Below are 22,011 nucleotides of genomic sequence, written 5' to 3'. Positions count from 1 at the left end.
CAAGGATGGACAAAAATAGTAAGTGGATTGTGAAATACCAGGTTAGTGTAGAATGTGGTTTTGTTTACAAATTGCTGTTTACTCATTTACTATTTTCATAGACATTGATTACTTACAAAAAAGAAATGGCTTGGCATGTTAATCTATTTTTTGTAAGTGAAAGTGTTAACATAAATACCTTTATTTTTACCCTTGCTATTAACCATTGCATTCTTTTTTTTACTTTTCCTTAGACCCTATGTTGTGGTTATACTTTCTGCAGAGGAGGATGGGGACACAACTTCTTTTGAATAATAATAATTCTACTTGCTGTTAAGAGCCGGATTGCAAGAGAGTTTAAAGTGCCCTCAACCCCTTATGATCTGAAAATGAAGGTTCGAGCTTGTGACCCCTTTTTCCTGCTTCATGTGTGGAACTCTTGTGTTCCAACTACAAAATGAGAAGCCTCAGCTTATGCTGAAACTCCAAAAAAAAATTCCCACAGATTTTGCTATTATTAGGATAAAATATGAGCATGCTATTCTGTTTATTTACAAGTATTAGCATAGCAGAAATCTAGATTTTTAAGGGGTGATCTGTTTTTGCTTATGCTACTGTGCAAACAATAAAATTGAAGCATCAATCCGTGGTTCATGGTCTTAATTTCTGCATTTTTATTCTCTGGATGCCATTGCACTCAGAATACCCTTACTAGGGATTTTTAGGTATGCCCCATAAATACAGAAACTCAATATGTAAAATTTCTATTTATGGATCAGTTAAGTGATTCAGAACATTTAACATAAAGATTAACTTGAAATTTTGCTATGCATATAAATGCATTCTTCTATTAGATAAACTCTTATAATGATATTACAGTGCCATTTCTGAATGACATTTCCATGTTTTTGGTGACCCATCATGGTAGCAGTGTTTTGTTGATCTGGCTACTATTGTACTAAAAGATTTTCTCTGAGAGTTTTCCATATAACTTCATGTTCTTGAACTAGTAACTATATCTTTGTGTATATATCTCAGAGTAATTTTGACTGAAGGAGAATAGTGAGAAAGTCAGCTGTCTTAAGATGTTCACAGCTCTCTTGTTCAGCATTTATCTTGAATCTCCTCTAATTTCTTGGTATCTTAGATGCATCTGCCTGCCACAAAAACACATAGACTCTAGCATCTCAGAAGAAAAAATGGGTGAGGAAAAATGAGTGTTTGTGGCACTTTTATGAGGTAGATTACTTATAGTGAGTACTAATTGTTAACAATTAAAGCAGATCTCTTTCACTTATAGAATTATTGGTGGCATTTTTTTCTTCATTTTCCTCCTTCGTGAACATGTTCTTCCTCCCCCCCGTGATTTTCATTACTAAAAAAAAAAAAATTTTCCTTACCTTTCTTCACTTGGGGAAAAAAAATGAAGGAGCAAGGCTAGACTGGTTTTCTTTCATCTCTGAGTCTCTCCTATTTTTCTAATCTCTTTCCTAAGTATGGTTGATGAACTATAGGTACCCGCTAAACAACCTATTCTGTGGTCTTATTCCACTGTGTTCACAAATCTTCTCTTGCCACTTCAGAGAGAGACCAATTCTCTATTGACTGGGAATAAGATTTATAGCAGCACATTTATAACATTGTACTTGAGCATAACCATGTTTAACTTGTGGTAATTGTAACAGTCTTATTTCATCTCTTGTTTTTCCCAGTGTTTTTTTTTTTCACCTACTACTACTTTTAAAATAATTTCCTTTCCTATTTTTCCACATCTCTTCCCTTTGTTCCAGAAGGGGACATTTTTTAAAAATGGTAACTTTCATAAAGAGAGCTAGAAGACCAAATCTGAGCAGCTAAAGGAGATTAATTAGAACATTAGGGAAGATTTGAAAAAAGCTGTGATTTCTGGATCTCAGTGATGTGTATGAGGTTATAGTTGTTGGGTTTTCTCTTTCATTATATTGTTTCAACTATTAAAATAGCTTATCTGTTTCGTATCCATGTGTTATGACTTTAAGACTACAATCATACCAAAAATTTATTTTTGTATTTTATTGTCTTCATGTTAAATTTTTCCAGAGGGACTTAACTCCAATTTTGTGATAGAAGTCAATGGGAAAATAAGATTCATTATACAGAACTTTGCTTTACAGGCATCTTTCATGAATGCATCTATTCCATAAAGTAGAGGTAACATTTGTACTGAGAAGTTTGGATCCTTGACTATCTTCTGTGAGAATAAAAAAAAAAGTTCAATATCCTTGTATTTTAACCTTTAATAGTATTCTGAGTATTATGTAATCTAGAGCATTGTTTCTGTATCTCAGGAAGCTGAATACGGTGGGCATGATCAGATAGATTTGTATGATGATGTCATCTCTCCATCTGCAAATAATGGAGATGCCCCAGAAGATCGGGATTACATGGATGCTCTCCCACCTTCTGTTGGCGATGATGTAGGTAAAGGATCAGCACCAAATGTTGTCTATACCTATACTGGAAAGAGAATTGCATTGTACATTGGAAATCTTACATGGGTAAGTACCTGGGATGCTTTTGAATTCATGTCATTCAAATTTTCTTGGAATTTAATTGTTTAAAAATACAAATGTGAGATTACATAAATATTTTTTTCCTGTGTTTTTAATTCCTAAGAGTGGAGAAAGGTTTTCATTATTGTACTTGATAAAACTGTGTACCCAATTTGTGATAGTTAAACCTGAGCCGAGGAGTAACTTCAACTAAAGGGAGTTTTGCATATGTGTTGGTTTTTTTTTTTTAAACAATTAAAAGATTGAGCATTTATGTTTTTGCTCCTCTCATTTTTCTGATTTACCTCAAACACTCCATCCCTTCTCTAAAAAATCCATTTTATGTCTTAAATCAGAATTTAAAACTTTATGGGAAGAGAAAAGAGGATGATACAAATAAGGCTGATGGGCTGTCTCATTTTCCAATTCACATTGAGTAGGAATATTGTGATTGTATGCAATCTGCACACTCTAGTGACAGATTTTGCTGCCAAGTTTGGATGTTCTCTGGATTCTAATAAATCAGTTTGGAGGGGACATGTCTAAATAATAAAGCTACAATTTATTTTCTAAAGTGCATTTGTATGTTATGAAATTTAACTAAAGGTAATCTATTAGATCTCTTATTTAAAAATATTTTATTGGAGTGTTTCTAAAAAACTGCATGTCTTAAAAATGATTTTGTTTTTATTCATTCAGATTTACCTTATGCTTGTTTTAAATATAAGAAGTTTATGATAGCTCATTTGTTTCAAGAACATTTTTATTAATAAACCAAATTATTTTGATGTGCTTTTTAAATAAGAAGTTTTATAAATTTAGCTTTATCATGTCTGAAAATTTGTAATCAAGGAACTTTAGAACTGAAAGGTCTTTGGAGATCATCTGTGTTGGCAAACCTATGGCACTTATGCTAAAGGGGGCTGCTCCCTTCCCTCTCTCCACACGTGCTTGAGGACATTTCTCATATGACCCACCCTTCTGCCCAGCAGTCCAATGGGAACGTTTCCTCCCTCCCCTGTCTGGGGTGAGGGGGCTCACATTGTGAAGGTTGCAGTTTGGGCACTTGATCTCTAAAAGATTTGCCATCACTGATCTAGACAAATCTTAACTGAAGAAGAAACCAGTCCAGACAAGTTGAGTGTTTTGCCCAAGGATAGTGGGAGCATTAGGATTAGAACACAAGACTTGGGACAGCTAGGTAGCATAGTCGATAGAGTGCCAGGCCTAGAGTCGGGAGGACCTGTGTTCAAATTTGGCCTCAGATGCTTCCTTTGTAGTATGGTCTTGGGGCAGTCATTTAACCTGATTGCTTAAAATTGATAATAAGAAAGAAGTTAAGGGTTTTAAAAAACAAACTTAAAACTACAAGTCTCCCAATTTCCTGGTATGTATTCTTGTCCTTCCCCCACCCCTCCATACTCTGAGTACTCTTATTTTAGTAATAAATAATAATAAAAAGGATAATTAGAAATGCCATGTAAGTCCAAATAACTTATACCTCTTTTTTTTAAAGGAAAAATTTCATTGATGCAGGTACTCCCCCCCCTTCCCCATTGATTCAAATTGCAGCAAACCCTTGCTTTCTCATTTTGTGTGAATCTTGTCCATGCCCACCAAATGGATCCATCTAGTGCTCTAAAGGCCTGTTTATATGGGTACTACTGGTGTGCTTTCCCCCTCCCCCCTATATTAATTTTTTTTTAAATTTAATGACTGGCCTAAAATTCTCTAAAAACTTTATTCTACTTCATGCATCATATTTATTGGTGGTAATATGTTTTTGCCTATCCCCACTTTGAATCTTTCATTTCTTCTTTGGAGGATCTACAATTTTGATTCTTCTGAGGGAGTAGTATTTATTCTGTGATTCTCAACATTGCTGGAAAAATATTGGTGTTAAAAATTGTGAGATTAATATTTTGAGGGAAAATTTAGGGTTATTTAATATGTTACTAAGTTTTGTAGTTGTTTTCCCTGTTTTCTACTTCCTGTTTAGTTCTGGACTCAAATTGTCATCTATGTTGCCTATGGCTATCTGGATTTAGTTACTTTTATTCCATTGTAGATAGTTAGGACAAACTCTGGAGTGATTTTGGTTCTCGTTAAAGAGTCTTGGATGCTGTATGTAGGATATATGTAGTCTGTATGGTGTCCTCCTAACAGCACCTAGAAGACTCACTTTCCAAAAGGATTCTGTGGTGGATAGCCTCCATAACAATGGTAAATATCTGTTTAATCTTGTGCTTTGTAATTATAATCAGATGATTATATCTGTTGGGTCTTTCAAAAATATTGTTACAAATCAAATGCTTTTTAAAGAAATGTAAAACGAGGAATCTTAAAACATTTCACTCCCAGTTACTAATTTGCTTGCCTTTTCCCTTCTATTTTCTCCTACTTTTAAAATGGTTGGATTCTCTTAAAAAAGTTAAAAAAGACAAGAGAAAGTAGTTCTAGGAGTTGGGAGTCGTTAATATCCTCAGGGTTGCCTTTTGGTGGTGGTAGTAATGTCTGACATTCCATAATTGTTCAGCCTTCCAATATTGAAGGTATTTTGAGATCTTATCTTATTGTCATCAAAATTGTGCCACTTCTGTTTTCTATTTCTTCTGTGCATATAAAATCTCGCTTCTCTTGCCATTTTTTTTACTTTCTTGAATTGTATCTCTATTTCTCCAAAGATTATAATGGAATCCAAATATGGCATTTCCATTGTTATTAATAGAATAAAGAATTGTGACAGGTCCTTTCCATCTTTCATCAGTTCTATCCTTAATTGCTTTTGGAATGATTGATTTGGCTTATTTGGTACTCACATCAAACTTGCTGTAAAATCTTTTTTCCTTTTTACACTTACTGTTTTATGAAGTGTTACTGCTTATATACTCTTCTGTCATCCTCCTCCAAAAAATTTTATAAATGAGATTGTTCTAAATTGATGTTACACCTGACTGCCCATTCTCTTTCTTTGTTAAGGCTGGACGTGGTGTGACAAAGTTTTATTGATGTCTTTTCACCTTTTCTTTATATTCATTTCTGAATATTCCCCCAAACCCCTTGGTCTTCCCTTGTGACAAAGATAAATAATTTGTGGGGGGGGGCAGTTCAATGAAATTAGTTGATTCTTCTGCATACATATGACTGTGGATGCAGTATTTTACACCTATAGTTTTTTAACCTCTCCAAAAAAAGGTGGTACATATATTTAAGGAGATAACTTGTTAGTGGACAGAATTACTTTCCAGGCTTTTGATTTCCTCACTGTTGTGGTTCATTAAACATTGATTAAATTTCTCACAGGAAATAATGATAGTCTGGGTCAATATATTGTTTCTCCATTTTTAGTTTTTTAGTCTCAGCTTATTTACCATCAGTTTGGAATTCTTTTTTTTAATTATATAACATATTTTCTTGCATTTACACTAAATTTTAATCTTTAATCTAACAAGTTAGTTGTCTGGATATACAGATAGCTAGGACAGTTAGGTGGTACTAGGTTGCTGGCCCTGAAATCAGGAAGTCTCATCTTACATAGTTCGAATCTGGCCTCAGATCCTTTCATAATTGTGTGATCCTGGGCAAGTGATTTGAGCATTTGCCTCAGTTTCTTCATCTGTAAAATGAGCTGGAGAATGGGATCACTGAAATGACGACAACAAAATATTGATAGCCAATTTGGAATGATCCCTGCAATGGTAATCACTTATTTCCTATCTGGTATATTGTATCACTGGTTTTGTGTTATTCAGTGCCTATTACTTTCTGACTCTTGAAAAGAGCATATATGTTATATAGGCATGAGACTTCCATGTGACTTCGCTATCATGTCTTGTTCCTTGGTCCTTTCTCCTGCTATTTTTACCTCCTCCTTCCCTGTTCTTGCCTTTATATCAGAATCACCAGTTATCGAAAGTATATGTTCATAAAATTTTGAGGACCTTTTGGAATTTTTCATGATGATTCATGATGTTCCTCTGATGATTTGTAAGTCACAATTAACTCTAGTTAAAAAGTGGTCCTTTTTATAGTACTGCACTATAAGATGACTTAGTGTTTCATGAAATGATAGTTCTTATCTTTGGGTACATAATAAAGCCACATTCTTTAATTTCCTCTACAAAAAGAACCCTCGAGCAGTCTTTTCTTTTAATTTTATTTTTTAGAAAAATTTTCCATGGTTACATGATTCATGTTTTTACTTTCCCCTCACACACCTTTCACACACACACACCTTCCACTCTCCCACCCCCCCCAGCTGACACACATTTCCACTGGCTTTAACATGTGTCCTCTATCAAGACTTATTTCCATATTATTGATAGTTGCATTGGTGTGGTAGTTTCGAGTCGACATCCCCAATCATGTCCGCATCAACCCATGTGTTCAAGCAATTGTTTTTCTTCTGTGTTTTCACTCTTGAGCCGTCATTTCATTCTACCTTCTGACTTTATTTTTAACAAGATTGTCAAGATTAATAGTTGGTACTTCCCATTTTGAAGGCAGTTTTAATATTTGGATTTCATATATAGAGTCTCAGTTAATGTTGAAAGACTTTCTGAAAACTGATTCTTAGTATTCTCTGCCCTCTTAATTTGCTACTGTTTAACTGCATAGAAATAGGGACATCTTGAATTTTTTTGTTTCATGAGTTTCTATGGACAAAGAATCTATTATTTAATTCTTTATTGGTGTCGAATCTCTCTGTCCTTAGCTGGGATGGCCCTCAGAAAATGTATGGCCTACCTCTAGGACTCTAGGACTATACTCAAAGCCTATGCTTTGGGGGCAAGGGGAAACTTGTATGATTGATATTTTTTAACCAGTGAGGGGAAAGGATGTATAAAAATTATACTGCTCCCAGTCATTTATATTCTTTATACCTTGGACCACATAACTAATATATTTAAAATACCTCATTCTTGACAGTAATATCATTTTGTTAATTTATTTGGCATGCAATTTGGAACATGTTATTCCACAAAAATTGTGTTTTTTTATAACATTTCTTGCCCTTTAGTCACTAATTTTGTTGTATTTGTGGGCTGTGTGAAGAGAAACGATTTCATGTGGTAAAAGAGTAGTATTTAGTGTAAATGTTTAGATTTTATTTTTACATAAAGCTGTCCTTTGCAACAAGAAGTGAGACCTTGAATATATTTTTATGATTAAATTTTAAATGTAATGTCTTGCAGTGGACAACTGATGAAGATTTAACTGAAGCAGTCCATTCTTTGGGGGTAAATGATATTTTGGAGATAAAGTTTTTTGAAAACCGTGCTAATGGCCAATCAAAGGGGTAAGAATTTTTTTAGTCTAACTTTTCCCTTAAAGTATTAGTGACATTTCATTTCATTCTTAATACTGATTTATGTTAACAGAACAATGAATTATTGTCATTTGTCAAGGAATATTTATTAAGCCCCATTTATGTACCAGAAATATAAAGAAATGGGCTGCCCTCGAGCTTTTGTTTTCTGTTTATCTTTGTTAATTGTGAAATGGTAAAAATATCTTTTGGATATCACTTATGATAGCCTTCTTGTTCTTTACTAATGACTTTATCAAGAAAGCCCTTGATTTATGTGTTGATGACTCTTAAAGAGTTTTCTATAGGTGGGAGAGGAAATTGTAGGGGTTTATAGTTATTCTCAATCTCCCCTTCCCCCCACATCATGCATCATGCTAACATTAATAAGGTCCAATAATTTTTCCATTCCTGTAGTTTATTTCTTTTCCTCAGATACCTTATATTTTGGCCTCTCAACATTCTCACAATTGTCTCCATCAAGGATCTCCTGTACATGTACTTGATTTAATATAGCTGCTTTTTCGGTTTGGTTTGTCCTCTAGGGTCATTCCAATTCATCTAAGCAGTCTCAAGAACTGTAATTTTATAACAAGTGTAGTGTAGTTCTGCTCTCCTTGGAAGGAGAAAGCAGCCTTTTGAAATTTTTTCTTTGCAGATCTTTTCCCATTTTCTCCCCCCCCCCCCAATTTCTTTTTATTCTTAAATGTTCTTGGAATGACTTTACATATTTGAATATTTTGGCAGGTTTACTTTAAATTGGTATTACCGTTCATTCCTTGTCTTTAAATTAGTTGATATAGCTCATACTTGCCCATCTTTCTTTGAAAGATTTTACAAATTAATTTATATTCTAATCTGGAGTTGCTTTTGTTAACTTTCTCTTCTATTTGGCAAGTAAGTCATTTGCTGGCTGACTTGCTTTTTGAGCCTTTTGATCTGTCTCCTTTTGACATTTAAGTTACATGGTAAAATCTTTCTATGAAATTATTGAAATAGAAAATAGAACATGTTTGTATAAGCACAGTGTATTTCATTTTTATATTGTGTAATCACAATAAGAATTACATATGCAAAGGATTGCAAATATTAAGTATACTCCTATTACCTCCCTGTTCTCATAGGCTATATAGTCCTTAAATGTTGGGCCATTCAGTGATGTATCTTTTCTTTTTGGTACCTTATGTATTGATCTGTCTCTCCCCATCTGTCCTTTTTTTGTATGTTGATTGCATTTTTAATGCAAAAATGGTTCTTTTTTTTTTCCTTCAGTAATGTTCTTTAGATTATAAGAGGATTAGGTTAATTAGTCATTTAACAAGCAGCGTGTACCAGGCATTCTGTGAGGAGTTGGGATATAAAGCCAAAAAACGTAACAGTCCCTGCTCTTAAGAAGCTTACATTGTTACTTGTTCCTCTAAAAACCAAAAAAAAGTTAATCTTTTCTAAACAAGCTTTTCTTGATTTTTTTTTCCCTTTTATTTGTTGGATTCCAACAGATGGCTTTTGAGTTCAGAGCTAAGGTCTTTTGGGCATTTTATTTAACAGAAGTTTGTTGCCTTTGAGTAGAAACTAGTAAATATGAAGTGTTCCAATTCTTAAAATATGTTTCAGGTAGTTACAAATAAGAATAAACACACATACACACACACACACACACACACACACACACACACACACACACACTCAAAAGTCCATAAGAAAGAACTTCCTTTTATTTCTCTAACCCAAACAACTATGTTCCCATCTCTTCTTAACCTTATACAGCTTAATACTTCATAATTGCCTACTCTGATCAAACCTTTGCAGTTAGCCTTCTCTTGTAGTAAAACCAGTTATCAGTGACCTACTTGTCAAATTCTGTGGTCTTTTTAGTCCATCTCCTTGGTCTCTGCAACTTTTTGACACTCTTGATTGTCTCATCCTGCTAGATGCACTTTCTTTCTCTAATTTCAGACATATGCCTGCTCCTCCTGCCTCTTTAATCAGGCCTTTTGTTTCCATTGCTCATTCATCTTATTTAACTATCTGGTCTTGGCCTTCATCTCCCGGGAGTCTCCATATTTCTTGGCACTCTTGTCTCTCCTTGTTTCTTTTTTCACCTTTCTTATGCTTTCAGATCTGTCTCATACCCATTTTTTCTCTTCTCAGTGCCACTCTGGTATAGAACCTCATTGACATTTGCCTCCTAACAGATCATGCCACTGTGATTCATTCCTCTTGCTAATTTGTTAAACAAAACCACTTGATCCTTTATTAAATATTTCTCATGTACAAGGTGCTTAGAATACAAATACAAAAGTGAGGGTGTTAGTTCCTATTCTCAAGGAATTTTTTATTCTCTTGTATTTGCTATACCTCTCATGTGATAGATTACTGTGTTTTTGGATAGTTCATGTAAAAATAATAAGAAAAAATGTTAGAAAACTGATTCATCTTAAGTACAAAATATTGAAATGTAATAAAATTTTGTTTTATTTCACTTTTCTAAAGGAATGTAATTGATTAATCCATATAACTGTGAGAAAACAGGATTTACATACATACAAACTTGTATTTTGTGAGCAGCTTTTTGCAAAATGGTACTGTAGCTTGGTGTAACAGAGCTGACTTTGAAACTAGAGAAAGACCTGAGTTCAAGTTCCTTCTCTTGACACCCTGGTTTGTGTGTCATTATACTAGGCAACTTTCTAATACTATAAATAGCAAAGGAGGTGACTTCGTGAAGTCTTCTTATCCATATCACAAAATGCTATAATTTCTTACTAGTAGTAGGAGAAAGAGCACTTTGTTCTTAGCAATAGATTTTTATTTCATTTACAGTGAAATGACTGTTCTATTTGGGAATTAGAGTGCTCTAGTAGAAAGAGCATTTGATTTGGATTTGAATACCAGGCTCAACCACTTACTATTGGTTAATTCTTTATCCAGTACTTGATTTTATCTTAATTAAAATGGAGATATCATCTGGTAGAGTAGTTGTGTATGGAGTAAACTTTGTAAGCTAGAAAACACTATGAATGAACTACTGTTTTGCTAATATGTGGACGGCTTCTACTAAAGGCCTATTTTGATGCCTTGTTGTGGTAGTGGGGTAAATTTGAGTTTTTGAAAGTTATGCTAGTGGAGAATGAATTCCAGGCTAAACAGCATTATTCTTTACTAACATTTGGCAACTTACTAAAGCAATTCTGTGGTAGGAGAGGGGAGGTAGTCTAGAAGTAAATGCTATCAGAATTAAGTAAATAGTCTTGGAATCAAGATGATGCAGTGTTAAATGTTAAATTCACCTATTTCACCTGAAAAACAATCGTGTTAGCATTTTTTAGTCCCTGTTTTTGTTAGACAAATGCAATTAAAAGAACGAACTTTTCTAATGCTTAGAAATATTGGTATTTGGTGACTAAAAACGAATGTTCATGCATTTCCATTTTTCTGCTGAAGAAGATTGATCTCTGACTTCTGGATAGAAACAGAACTTTTGAACAGTAGTTACTCATTCAAATAATTTCTTAATAATGACAGTGGAACAGTCTGGAAGTTGGTTAGGGTTCTTATTGATATTCTTTACTGTGTGGTAGGTTGATCCCTAAAAAGGAGCAGTGATATAATAGCGACTTTGATCTATTTTGCTTTTCTGATTTGTGGTTTGTGACTGCACCTTCAATATACTATAATAGCCATGCACTTAATTTTAGAACTTCATTTTAGATATTTAATACTCGATGTAAGTGAAGAGAGGTATGGAAAGGATCATAGATCTAGAACCAGAAGGGATCATCTGGACCATTCCCTTCATTTTTATTCACAAGGGAAGGGTAAGGCACTTTCGTTAAAATATATATAATATAAAATATAAAATAGTGGTAGTAATTATTAAAGGCAGGATTGGAACCCAGATTTTCTCACTTCAGAGTCAGTCTGCTCTTTCTATTGTAGTATGCTGGGAAGGAATTCTGGAGTCAGAGGACCTGGGCTGGAATCCTGACTTCATCACTTGGCAGCTGTATGACCTTGGACAATTATTCTGCTTCACTTTTTTGGGCCTCTATTTCCTAATCTTATAAAAAGAACATGTTGTACTAAATAATCTCTAAGATCCTGTCTAGCTCCATAATGATCATTAATTAATTAAAAGCATTCAGAAGAATTCCCCTCTTGTAATCTTGAGCTCGATCACTTTCTAATTCCTTTCTTCTCCTTTCTCTTTCCTCCTGCTTCCATTTTTTTTAGGTTTGCCCTTGTTGGAGTTGGATCTGAAGCATCCTCAAAAAAGTTAATGGATCTTTTGCCTAAAAGGGAACTACATGGTCAGAATCCTGTTGTGACTCCGTGTAATAAGCAGTTCCTGAGTCAGTTTGAAATGCAGTCCAGGAAAAGTAAGCACAACTCTCCCTCCTTGTCCCCCCCTCCCAACTCCCCCCCTCAACGAAAAAAAGTTCTTTAAAAAAATATTATAGTATGTTTTGTATGCCCTTAAGGTGATGTTGTGAAAATCCTTTTAATACTTAGGTTGTCAGTGGGAAACCTGGAAGCGAAATTTGTGTATTCTTCAGGATGGTTTTAGCCAAATAATGACCCCATCACTCTTTGTTAATACTGCTAATTACCATGGTCTTTTCTTCTTGAAATCTTGTTGTTAGCCCTCATCACAGGAATTGGCATCGCTGCACCCATAGGCAGACATTATGCAGTCACAGAATCCTGTTATGCTCATTGTTTTAAGTGGTAGAAACGGGATCATTTGTGTGCTTTACTTGTAGAAAGAGTTAACTCTGAAACTGTCTTGTATACTTGAAGCATTAGTAACTGCAGTATATGGTCAATTTAATATTTAAAATGGTTTAAATTAATCTTTTTAGTCATTATTTATTGATCTATCACTATTACTGTTACACATGGTAAAATGAAGATTTGGCATATTTTACACTCTTAGTGAACCTGATCTAATTGGGGAGTCATGACAGCTAAATATATAGTTAACAGAAATATAAAAAATTTAAATGTCTTATCACTTTTTTTAGAAACGCTTATGTTGTAGAACTTTTTATAAAATTGAGTGGTTTGTACAACTGAAATTTTTGGCTGCTGCAGAATACTTGGTATTTTGAAAGTAGGTTTTGCATTTCCTCATTGGATGTACCTTAAAACCTGGATTCTGAGACTTTAAGAAATCACATGGATATGAGCACCTACCTAAACAACACTTCCACGCAATTTGCACAGGCCCAAGGCATCTACGAGTTTAAGTATATTATGAATGAAGATGGGGAGGGGGAGAATTTGCCCCTGACAACAGTCATTACACTTCAGTGAACTGATTTAATAAATGCTATTTATGAGTATTTGGATATTTGCAGCTACACAGTCAGGACAAATGTCTGGGGAAGGTAAAGCTGGCCCTCCAGGAGGCAGTTCACGTGCAGCATTTCCACAAGGTGGTAGAGGACGGGGCCGTTTTCCAGGGGCTGTTCCAGGTGGGGACAGATTTCCTGGACCAGCTGGACCAGGAGGGCCACCCCCACCTTTCCCAGGTAAAAATTTTCTCAAATTACCATGGATAAACTTGACTTCCCAATACCTCTTCCTTTTCTCTCTTTTTCAAGTTATGCATTATTAATGTGACTTACTCTCCTTGTTATGCTATTTTTGGAATCCAGGAAATTTGATCAAGCATCTTGTTAAAGGAACTCGGCCTTTGTTCCTGGAAACTAGGATTCCATGGCATATGGGGCACAGCATAGAGGAAATACCCATTTTTGGCCTAAAAGGTCTTTATTTTTCTCCAAACTTGCTTGACTTTATATATAGAATATTTACATCCGTCTTATTTTCTTACCTCTTTAAAAAAAATCCTTTCAAGACCATTTTTCCTCGTTTCACTTTCTAGCTTGGCATCAGAATAGAATTTAAGGTGGGTGATTTCACTGTAAGAAGTGTATATACACTGAAAGGTAGACATTTAAAGAAAACACTCTTGAGTATTATAATCCTTTTACTAAAAGTTTTCATTTATTTGAATAACATCTCTTAAGAACTAAATTAAAAAAATTTAAGTTTATGCAAATGTGCTTTGCCTTCATAGTTTAATATAGGATTTAAGCTTTGGGTTATATGTTAAGAGGGATAATCTTGGTGTGATAGTGAGAAGTGTCTTATTATTGAATTTTTTTCTCTCTTTCTCCTTTATCCTGTAGCTGGACAAACTCCACCACGTCCACCCCTAGGTCCTCCAGGCCCTCCCGGCCCACCAGGCCCTCCACCTCCTGGTCAGGTTCTTCCTCCTCCATTAGCTGGGCCTCCTAATCGAGGTGATCGCCCTCCACCACCAGTTCTTTTTCCAGGACAGCCTTTTGGGCAGCCTCCATTGGGTCCGCTTCCTCCTGGTCCTCCACCTCCAGTGCCAGGCTACGGCCCCCCTCCTGGTCCTCCACCTCCACAGCAGGGACCGCCTCCGCCTCCAGGCCCTTTTCCACCTCGCCCACCTGGCCCTCTGGGGCCACCCCTTACACTTGCTCCTCCTCCACATCTTCCTGGACCACCTCCAGGTGCCCCCCCACCAGCTCCACACGTGAACCCAGCTTTCTTTCCCCCACCAACCAACAGTGGCATGCCAACATCAGACAGCCGGGGTCCACCACCCACAGACCCATATGGCCGACCTCCCCCGTATGATAGAGGTGACTATGGGCCCCCTGGAAGGTAAGTTAGGAAAGAGGCGTGTAAAAGAGCAGTGGGCTTTGTTCTCTGGGAGAAAGAGTTAGTGGCCACTTCTGGGGTTTCATCCAATTTTAAACAGAAACTGCTTCATGAGCCTCTTGTGAAAACATCTTTAACCAAAATCTTTTTGCTTCAGATGGTTCATTTTCTTTCCATTTCAGCATTGTTGCCTCCACTCCTGTTTGTGAGAAGGTACCAATGCATGTGGAAGAGAAGACGCCTTAGATAGGGCTGTAGGGCCGGTCCTAGATGTCACTGACCAATTGGGCCTCAACTGGGATGTTACAGTGAAGGAGTTAGCCTAGATCCATGTTGGCGAACCTGTGGCACAAGTGCCAGAGGGGGCTGTTCCCTTTCCCCCCTCCATCGCACCTAAGGACATTTCTTCTATCATCTGCCCTCTGCCCTGGGAGCACTTCCTCCCTCCCCTGCCGTTTTGGTCTCTAAAAGGTTCTGCATCACTGGCCCTAGGTGGTCTTAAAAGAGGTCCCTTTCCATCTTCTTTAGTCTGTGACCACTTCATTCCATTCATAATTTTGAGTTTACCTCATTATGTTGACTAGTCTAAATATACATTCATTTACTTCTGTTTGTTTATGTATTTGTTGGCTTTGAAATCAGTTTATATGTTTACTTATCTGTTTCTAGTACATTGTGTTTTTTCTTGTTTCATAAATTAGCAAAAGATCTGATATAATTTGTATGCTAATTAAGCAACTATTCATTTCAAAATAGCCTTTATCTTTGGAAGCTTCTTTGTATCTAATGGCATGAAAGAGCCTTTAGTTCCATAAATACCTTAGGCATCTTTGCTTGTCAGTTTTCTTGTACTGTACTTCTATAATATATTAGACAATTTTGGAAATGTACAGATTATTTTTGCTGGATAGATTTTCATTATCATGTAAAAGTCTGATTGTATAATCAGATAATTGGAAAACATCTTTATAAGTTAAAAGCATTAAGAGGACCTTGAGGTCCAGCTTTGCTTATTGGGTCTATGTAGTGCTGAGCAAGTTGTTGAAACTCTCAGCTCATACATCTCTCATGGACAAGGGAACAGCAGGGACCACTGTGTTTGCAGCCTTTCCTTGCCAGCTCCTTCCTTCTCCCATTTATTCACTTGGTTAGACTACATTTTTAGAGCATGGTTAAATAATGCCAACTATTTAATATCTTGATATTTAACAAATGGAGCTAACACTTGTTTCATTGTTTTTTCATCGTGTTTAATGACAGCTAAAATAAGTTTATGCTCCTTTCTGCCTCCCTTTTTCTGCTTCTCAGTCACATTTGAATGTGTGCCACTTTCAGAATGCTCTATGTGGTTACCTTGAAAGGGATCTGAACTGAGTGAGAGTTGGCCATCCTGTCTTCTTTCTGTCAAAGAGCCAGGGCTTTTATTGTAAACTTTGTGGACCTATTCTTTGTGGACCTAAAGTTTAATGATATAGTTGAGCTAAATGACCTTAGAGATCCTTACCAATTTTAAAGCTCTGTAATACTGTCCAGGTTATTCTGGTCCTTTTATTATGTACTAGTTGTGCTCATCTTGCTGTCTCAAAATTTAAGACAGCTGAGGTTTTCCTTGTATTCAAAGTAGTTTTTCAACTAAAAGAGGTAAAATCTAGTGAAATTAATTTATCTTTATTCCTTTGAGGGAAAAACAGAATTTTATATTGCTTCTCTATTTGGATAGATAAAACACCATTAAGGCAGAAAAACAGTAGTTAAAATTTTTTCATTTTGATTGTTTAAAATGGAAAGGATTTCCACAATTGAAAGCCATAACTTAAGATTTATTTTAATTATTGCAGAGAAATGGATGCTGCAAGAACGCCATTAAGTGAAGCAGAGTTTGAAGAAATCATGAATAGAAACAGAGCGATTTCAAGCAGCGCCATTTCAAGAGCTGTGTCTGACGCCAGTGCTGGTTAGTATTTCTTGGTCTTTGAAATTGTCCTCAGTCTTAGTACTTAGAAGATCCTGGAAATCATAAGAATTAGCTCTAGTGAGTAAATTATTCCCCCAGAATGTGTTTTTTGCCATCTCATGATTTTTTTAAAATGCATAATTGAAATCCTTGGTGATTTTATGTTGGTTGCTTTTGGAAAATAGTATGTAATGCATACTCCTGCTATATGGGTAGATGGTATTTTAAAACAATAGAAAAGATAAGTTTTACTTGAATTTTATTGACTTTTAATGTTTTGTTTGTTTTAGGTGATTATGGGAGTGCTATTGAGACATTGGTAACTGCTATTTCCTTAATTAAACAATCCAAAGTATCTGCTGATGATCGTTGCAAAGTGCTTATTAGTTCTTTGCAGGATTGCCTTCATGGAATTGAGTCCAAATCTTATGGTTCTGGATCAAGGTAAAACTTTCCTTTTTTAGTTCCATTTAAAACTGCTAGTTTGTAATTTTTTTTTTTTAAACCGTTACCTTCTATCTTAGAATTGATACAAGAATCAATTCCGAGGAAGAACAATGGAAGGGCTAGGCAATGGGGGGGGATCATTTTTAGGATTTAAAATAAAGCCTTTTGATTTCATTTTAGATGAAGGATGCATCATCTGTTTTTGTTAGTGCATTCTAAGAGTTAGTATCTGACTGTACGTTTCGTATTGCAGTGGAAAGAGCCCTAAGCTGTGGCTTCAGGGTCCTTAGGTTTTAACCCCCTTCTTTGTTCTTTTTTACTCCCTTTTATAAGTTTGAGCAGAGTCATTGTTTATCTTCTTTTAGCTTCCACTTCCACACCTACAAGAAGAAGAGTGTGGAATCATTCAATCTGACCAGTTCCTGCTATATGCCAGACCAGGGGCTGGCACACACTTATAAAACTTGGTTGTGTGCATGTTGCCTCCCCCATTAGAGTTGGGAGCCCCTTGAAAGAGGGACTGGTTTTTTGAAGTGGGAGGAGGCTTTCTTTGGATCCTCAGGGATTTGCACAGTTCTTGGCACATTAAGTTTTTTAACAAATGCTAATTTTTTTGACAGATTGTTACATTTTAAACATAGAGTAGGAATTCTACTTTTTTGAAGAAAAAGTTTTTTACTAAAAGGATGTTAAATAATTTTTTGCAAAGTTTTTTATGTGGGCCAGAACCCCTGACTACACCAATAAGATTCTTAATGGTTAGAGTACTCTTGATAATATCCTGCTGTAGAAATACTTGTGTTTTTTGTACACCTCTGGCATGTATGTGCTTATTTAAGTCAACATACTTTAACTTCAACAAAACCTTAGTTGGGTGATTAGAAGGCTAAAAAAGGAGCATGAGAATATGCCCTGCTAATTTGTTGTTCTCTCTTCCTCAAGATTTTCGTTCTGTTGTTGGTCACCAACTGTGACATGTTATGCGTAAAACCTTGCCAAAAATGATTTTAATGTTTTATTTACAGTCTAGCAGGTTTAGTTGGCATATTATGGAAATTCTAGTCTTCATCTTTAAAATATGTCCACAAGGTGTAATTTACCTGTTGTCTTTGGCATCGTAGTGGAAAAGCTCTAAAAAGTTTTAATTCTTGGAATAAGCAGCATTTTATTATTAAGCTTGATTATCGTACTAATAAAGATCATCCTAATTAAGCTTTGTTCTAATAATAAAATGGGCATCCTTCAAAGACTTTAAGGAGGACAAATCTTGGCCGTCACAAAGCAATAGCCACTAGATAACTTACTCATCTTTTTATTATAATAGTAGTGCCATGTTAGTAGAAGTAAAATCATCATCATATGCACAAAAGGAATAACAATAGGCAGTTTAAGCTAGTGGTCCAGTTTGCACTTAACTTGGACATAAATCTCCACACTGTTAATTTATTGTGTGTCTTTGGATCAATCGCTTTAAAGGGATAATTCTTTATCTGTAAGGTGACAGTAATATCTTTACCAATGGTACCTACACTAAAGGTGAGTAATGAGAGTTAAATGAGGTCATGAATATAAGATGTTTTGCAGGAAGACCTGAAACGCTTTTTGGTTGTTTTTTTTTGTTTTTTGTTTTTTGTTTTTTAAATACCTTCTATCTTAGTATCACTTCTAAAACATAAAAATAGCAAAGGTTGGGCAATTGGGGTTAAGTGACTTGTCCGTAGTCACACAGCTAGGAATATTTGAGGCCAGATTTGAATGCAGGACCCTCTATCTCCAGGTCTGGTGCTTTTATCTGCTGTGCTACTTCAGTGCCCCAAGAACCTGAATTTAAGTCCAGCCTCAAACACTTAACTAACTGTGTGTGACCCTGGGCAATTTAATCTCTGCCTTCCTCAATTCCCTCATCTCTAAAATGGCAATCATTAATAATGGCATCTTCCTTGCAGGGTCAGGGTTGTTGTGAGCATCAGATGAGATTATAATTGTAAAAGTGCACAGTGCCTGACAGTGAGTGCTATATAAATGTTAGCTATTGTTTTCTCAGAATAAAATAGCTGGTTTGAGATTCACTTTGACTTTTTATTTTTTTGCTTCTCCCATTTTTATTGCTACCTTTTGGTCAGGGATAAAAAGCTAATATCATTAACAATGAGAGGCAGAGAAGGGGAAAAGATTTCATACAAGCCCCCGAAATTGAGCCTTTATGAAATCATAGCAGCTGACCCTTTAAAACTGCAGGATATTTGATGATCTCATTTGTGACTTGCAACAGTCTTGTGAAGTGATGCTAACAAATACCAGCTATTTTATAGAGCAGGAAAGCTCTTCTAAGTCATCCTGACTCCAGCTCCACCATTTTATCTATGGTGGCATGTGGGTGGGCATCTACTGAAAGTGGGGGAGGGATTAGACAGAAAAAGAGATTCTCAGGGAAGAAGGAAAGGAGATTAAGAGACAACAAAATATTTTCAGAAATATTCTCCTTTTCTTTTTGGAACATAATTTATTCTATATAGCTCTGTGACTAGAACCCTGGAACTTGAGAGATTAAAGGAATGTCTACAAAATAGCAAATTTAATATCACCTACTGTAGATAATCTCTAATATCCCTTCCTTCTCTTAAATGTTTGTGCTTCTTTATCCAACTCTTGTGAATATATATATATACATATATATATATATATACACACACATACACACACACACACACATATATATATATATATACATATACATATATATATACTCATAAAGATTATGATGATATCTGCTTGGATCAGCTTCATACTTCTTAGATCAGAAAGAGGAAGAAAGAATATTCCTTGATTTGACTACATGCTATGCCCTCTAGGACAAAGGCACCCATTCCTGAAATCACTGTCCTCACAAACAGTGATAGAGGAACAGTGTATTTCTTTTCATGGACTGCTTTTGCTCTCTCTTCACGCACATCTGATTCAGTTTTTGACTCTTAAAAAAATTAATTTACCAAAATATCATTTATAAAGTCATTTTCCCTCCATATCATTAATGCACACATGGAATTTTGTCTTAAGATAATTCTAGACTCTTTGCTTTCTTGTTTGCTATGTCAGAACAATCTTGTCAAAAGAAAGATCAAAAGGGATAAGCATAATTAGTTAAGAGGGAGAACTCATAGTGCTCAGGCTTTCATTATAAGGAATATTTGTTTTTTGGAAGAGGAAAGTGTTCCAGGTTTCTATTGAGCTGCTGATAATCCAAACTATGTCTTTATAATCAAATCTGTACTTTGCTTGAACCAGAAATAGTTCTTTATATTTGCTGAATTTGTTTGCTAGTCTGTTAAAGAATGTATAGTGTACTGTCTGTTTATATAGACCACTACTTTAAGGTGTGATACTAATAAAAAAGTTTTATGTTGCTTTGATGACACAAGAAGTGATATAGGGAAGGAATGGATAAGAAAAAGATATAAACTATGTTTGAAAGGTTTTGTCTTTCTGAAAGATTGCTTGCTTTGAGATAGGAGATTTTTTTTTTAGGGACCCTGTTAAGAGGAGTATTAATCTAGTAATTTCTTTTAGAAGACGTGAACGCTCAAGAGAGAGGGACCACAGTAGATCCAGAGAAAAGAGCAGACGTCACAAATCTCGTAGTAGAGATCGTCATGATGATTATTATAGAGAGAGAAGCAGAGAACGAGAAAGACATCGGGATCGTGACCGAGACCGCGATAGAGAACGTGACAGAGAGCGAGAATATCGCCACCGTTAAGAGAAGGTGGGTATTGCTGGTTCCTTCTATCTGTCAGTGTCTAGTAGTATTAACATTAAATATAACTCCAAGGCTATTGTTTATACAGTAAATACCTACATATTAAATGGTCCCGCTACATGTGCAGGATTTGTTCTTCAGGAAACATGCAAGACAGTAATGCCAGGTAAGTAATTTCAGGTAAAAAAAAAAAATCTATATTTCCTCTCCTCTTCCCTTTAAAATATTCTTACTGCATGGATATGTTAATTTGTATGATATGTGATTGATTCTTTTTTTAGGGAAAAGAGGAAGATATCTTACTACTTTAATATAATCAAGGGGGCTCATTCTCCACTACCAAAATCTGAAAATTTGTTATCCCCTAAATCATTTTCATAGTTTTCGTTTTCAATAAATTAAAAGAAATTGTTCAAAATTTCCTATAAGATATAAATACCTAATACACTAGATTTCCTTTCAAAAAGTTTAAAATTTCTTTTTGAGTTTTGCCCCCATAATTGTTTTTTGTTTGTCCTGGGGAAGTATATACTTGGGTATTCTTATTAGTTTGAGGATCAGCAAATGGTTACGTTAAGATTAAATGCTTTTTGAGAGAAAATACATAATTTCATGATCACAAAACCTGTATGAATCCTGAAAAGCTATTTCATACTGCAAAATAAATATAAAAACTACTCAATTATCATTTGTTTAGAATGTCAGTAGATAATAAAACTTGCAAAAAACTGAAGATCCTGATTTAGTAATTTCAGATAAAGCCTTTGGCCAGAAATCAATTTGCTTCAATGTGTCATTCATAAGCCATAACCATTGCTTGTCTTATCTTTTTTTCTGTACTTTAAAAACAATTTCTTCTGTATGTGTTAAGGATATTAATAGAAGAAATGTCTGTATGATTCATTTTCATGTATAATTTGATCTTATATTTGTAAATAACATTCATAACATGAGAAGTGGGGAAACATTATCACGTGGCTTATATGCATGTGACATAAAGGTTACTTTTTTTGTTATAAAAAGCATATTTGCCCTTATGTTGATGGTTGATCCATATTTAACTAAACTAAGCCCTTTTCTTGTCTAGTACTACCCTTGAATAGCTTACTTTTAGTAGTAACTTGGTGCATTTAGGAAATTTAATCACCATTATCTTGATACAAGTATCATTTTAAATGTTCAAGTCTCAAACTTTATCAAGTAGAGACAACTAGAATAGATTTTTCCCCCTAGCATCTCAGGTTTTTTCACATTTTAAGATTAAGTAATTCATTAATTATTTACTATACTGCTCTGTAGAAAGTAACCCATTCAAGTTGAATAGTGGTTACACACG

The 22,011-nt window shown here is 35.2% G+C and overlaps 1 protein-coding gene across 1 annotated transcript in view; it reads left to right on the top strand.

Moving 5' to 3' along the window:
* CPSF6 (cleavage and polyadenylation specific factor 6) overlaps positions 1–22,011 on the top strand; it is a 39,869-nt gene that overhangs the window by 11,491 nt on the left and 6,367 nt on the right. Inside the window, exons 3-11 of the mRNA XM_044679200.1 lie at positions 2,307–2,516; positions 7,706–7,809; positions 12,052–12,197; positions 13,179–13,352; positions 13,479–13,589; positions 14,016–14,520; positions 16,356–16,471; positions 16,762–16,915; positions 20,489–20,681. Coding sequence (XP_044535135.1) covers positions 2,307–2,516; positions 7,706–7,809; positions 12,052–12,197; positions 13,179–13,352; positions 13,479–13,589; positions 14,016–14,520; positions 16,356–16,471; positions 16,762–16,915; positions 20,489–20,675 — 1,707 coding nt within the window. The 3' untranslated portion in view covers positions 20,676–20,681. The remainder of the gene's footprint in view (positions 1–2,306; positions 2,517–7,705; positions 7,810–12,051; positions 12,198–13,178; positions 13,353–13,478; positions 13,590–14,015; positions 14,521–16,355; positions 16,472–16,761; positions 16,916–20,488; positions 20,682–22,011) is intronic.

This window comes from Gracilinanus agilis, chromosome 5 (genome assembly GCF_016433145.1).
Source record: "Gracilinanus agilis isolate LMUSP501 chromosome 5, AgileGrace, whole genome shotgun sequence".
In the NCBI taxonomy this organism is placed as follows: Eukaryota; Metazoa; Chordata; class Mammalia; order Didelphimorphia; family Didelphidae; genus Gracilinanus; species Gracilinanus agilis.
Note: the sequence above shows the minus strand (reverse complement) of the source record. Positions and strands in the feature narration are given on the sequence as shown.